Source organism: Chiloscyllium plagiosum, chromosome 16 (assembly GCF_004010195.1).
Source record: "Chiloscyllium plagiosum isolate BGI_BamShark_2017 chromosome 16, ASM401019v2, whole genome shotgun sequence".
Taxonomy (NCBI): Eukaryota; Metazoa; Chordata; class Chondrichthyes; order Orectolobiformes; family Hemiscylliidae; genus Chiloscyllium; species Chiloscyllium plagiosum.
The window spans coordinates 63,467,616-63,470,413 of record NC_057725.1 but is presented as its reverse complement, the minus strand read 5'-3'; the positions used below and the strand labels follow the sequence as shown (position 1 = coordinate 63,470,413).

Sequence of the window (2,798 nt, the reverse complement as noted above, 5' to 3'; positions counted from 1 at the left end):
GGGTGTTTTCCTATCTTCCTGGTGGTGGAAATTGAATAAAGATTTGTGCACTTTGTGCCTTTCACTGTGTCTCACACCTGCACACACACACACCATGGGTGCTGGGGATAAAATAAGCACTACCGCACTTATGTGGTAGTGTGGGGGTTAAAATAAAAAAAATAGAAAGAGGGGAAAAAAAAATAAATAGGAGTGCTGGGGATTCTGCTCACTCTAGGAGCTGACTCTGTGCTAGCTGAGTCAGTGTCATGTACTATGCACGTGTAATTAAAGGGTTACTTAGTGACGGGGTACCGACTTCTGGAGTAATTTCACACTCTCTTTTTCTCTCTCTCTCGCTCTCCTTCTCTGAACACTCTGGGAGCTCTGTCTGGGCTCTCTGTGCCTTTTGGTGGAATGGTTTAATTGTGTTCTTTTGACATTGATTTACGAGTTTGTTATAAAACTTGCATGATTAAAACAGCTTCTAATAATCAACATTCTCTGACCCTACGTATGTATTGTCAGGTTGTGTGGACGGAAGAAAAGTTTAGCTATCACAAGGCCCCAGGATGATAATGCAGCCATCATGGACAATGGGAATGGGAGAGACCTGGTGGATGAATCTGGAGTGAAAGCCGATATAAAGAGGTCAGACGAGTGGATCCAGCTGATGAGTAAAGATAATGTGGAGGTTGTATCGGAATCAGCCGAAGCTACCCGGTTAATGAGTGGTGAAGAATCAGGACAACCGTCCGAGAGGGAAATGTTGACGGCCACAGCTGCTGAAGAGGACAGGAGCTAGCGTGGGAATCGTGGTGGTGACCCAGTTCTGCTCCTGTCAGCACTCTCCATTTGTCACTGGCTCAATGCAAATCTACTAAATGTGTCTGTCAGCACTTTGATAAGCTGTGTGTAAAATCCCGCAAAGTTCTGTAAACACCAGTGGCTACGATGCCTGCTCGAAAGCACCAGTATATCTGCATAAGCACAGAGTGATCTACCTTCCCTTCCCGTGTTGAACTGCATTTCATTCCTTGGGTCCATCAATATGTTGAATATATCCAACTGCTTTGCTCTCATATCAGCCAGTGTCAACAACATGCCATCCTCACACGTCGTCTCTGTCATTGTTGGTCCCTTTTTCACTTCAGGTTGCCCTCATTCTCTTCCCGTGTTGGAATGTGTAGTTGCAATGTTGTGGCTTGATGCTTTCATGTCAGATCCTATCAGTCACGTGTTGGATCAATTCACTTGTGTGTCACTGTGGTGTCGAGCTTTTCCACCTTGCTGTCAGACTATGCCAGTGCCCTGGGCTGTTTTCATATGAAATGCTTCTCCTTCTCCATCAGCTATCACTCCCCTCCCTGGATTTATCCCTATTATTCTACACCCTGGGACTGAGGGGCCAAATGGATAACAGCCTGTTCAATAAGCTGTAGGGAAAGGGATGTAGGACAATGGCCCCATTTGGAACAAAGTGAGAGACTGCTTTAATAGAGCTAGGATAATATTGAGAGTGACAAATTCACTTGAATCAGGATTCTTAGCAAAGCCACAGTGAAGTTAGTCCGCTAAACTTTAGCCCTGTTTAAATTCACAGCACCCTCCGATTTCGTATTTTTGAATAAACTGCCAATCTCCTCTCAAAGATTGCGAGGAGTCAGGAGTATGGAATTGAATGAAGCAGGGAGTTTTATCCCATAGAGGGAGTCAGACAGCAGTGTCAGAACGGCAGCGATATGTTTTATTCACAACCACCTGTACTGAGAGTGTTTGATCCCAGTTCAGAGGGAACTTACCCCGGATTTAAAATTCACTTCACTTCTCATTCAGTGGCTAAATCTGAAGAGTGTCTAATTCCCAGAACCAATAAATCCCCATGGCCTTTTGGAGATGGGCTTCATCATATTGAGGAACGGAAAATCACTGTAAATATAATAAAATAGTCAACAGTCCAGTGTATGAAGGAATGATGTGTTAATAGTTTGTTTATACTATACTTCTATTTTTAATAACTGCTTGTAATATTGTGCAATGCCAGTCTAGATAACAATGTATTGGAGCCTCCTGGGCTACCCCCTCAGAGTAAGGGTATGCTGTTTGAGCACCTCAGTGTTGCAGACTGCAGCTCACTGTCTTTGCCATGTCTGTGAGCTGCAGGAGTTGTATATCCAATCCATAGTCTGTCTTAACCATGACTGAACCTGCTCCCTGTGCAAGTGAGAGGCACCATTCACACAGACCAGTGTCCTGGCAATGTCAACACTCCCAACATTTTAGACTTCCAACCGACCACTTCCAGCCTTCTCACCCGTCCACCTCCCCGGCTTGGTTTGCATTTGAAGAGGCAGATTGGCGTTTTGGAGCAGAAGAGAAAAGTCTGGATGTTTTCAGTAGGTCAGGCAGCATCTGAGGAGAGGAACAGTGAATGTTTCAGTCTGATGAAAGGTCACAGGCCTGAAACAGTGTTACTGTCTCTCCTTTCACAGATGACCTTATCGAACTGGTGAGTCACAAGTCAGCAGATTTGCTTACAGTGTGAATTACTAGCACAAGGCTGATATGGCTTTTGGATTAATGCTGTAAAACATTACTTAGGAAGATGTTTATTTGTATATATCCTCATCCCAGTCACAGGGGATCACTATTTTAATTTCACATTTACTCAGGACCCTGTACAGCGTTTGATACATTGAGATAGTTCGATAACGGAGATCAGTTCATCTCTAACTCACCTCGCACTTTGCTCACTGCTTTCCACCAGTGATCCAATCACAAGACTGTGATGGATGAGCAGATCCTTAACGTCAGTACTG

General features: G+C 44.3%; 1 protein-coding gene across 1 annotated transcript in view; it reads left to right on the top strand.

Moving 5' to 3' along the window:
• cd44b (CD44 molecule (Indian blood group) b) overlaps positions 1-2,346 on the top strand; it is a 21,028-nt gene extending 18,682 nt beyond the window's left edge. Inside the window, exon 8 of the mRNA XM_043706430.1 lies at positions 508-2,346. Within this exon, the coding sequence (XP_043562365.1) occupies positions 508-784 (277 nt within the window). The 3' untranslated portion in view covers positions 785-2,346. The remainder of the gene's footprint in view (positions 1-507) is intronic.
• The last annotated feature ends 452 nt before the right edge of the window (positions 2,347-2,798 follow it).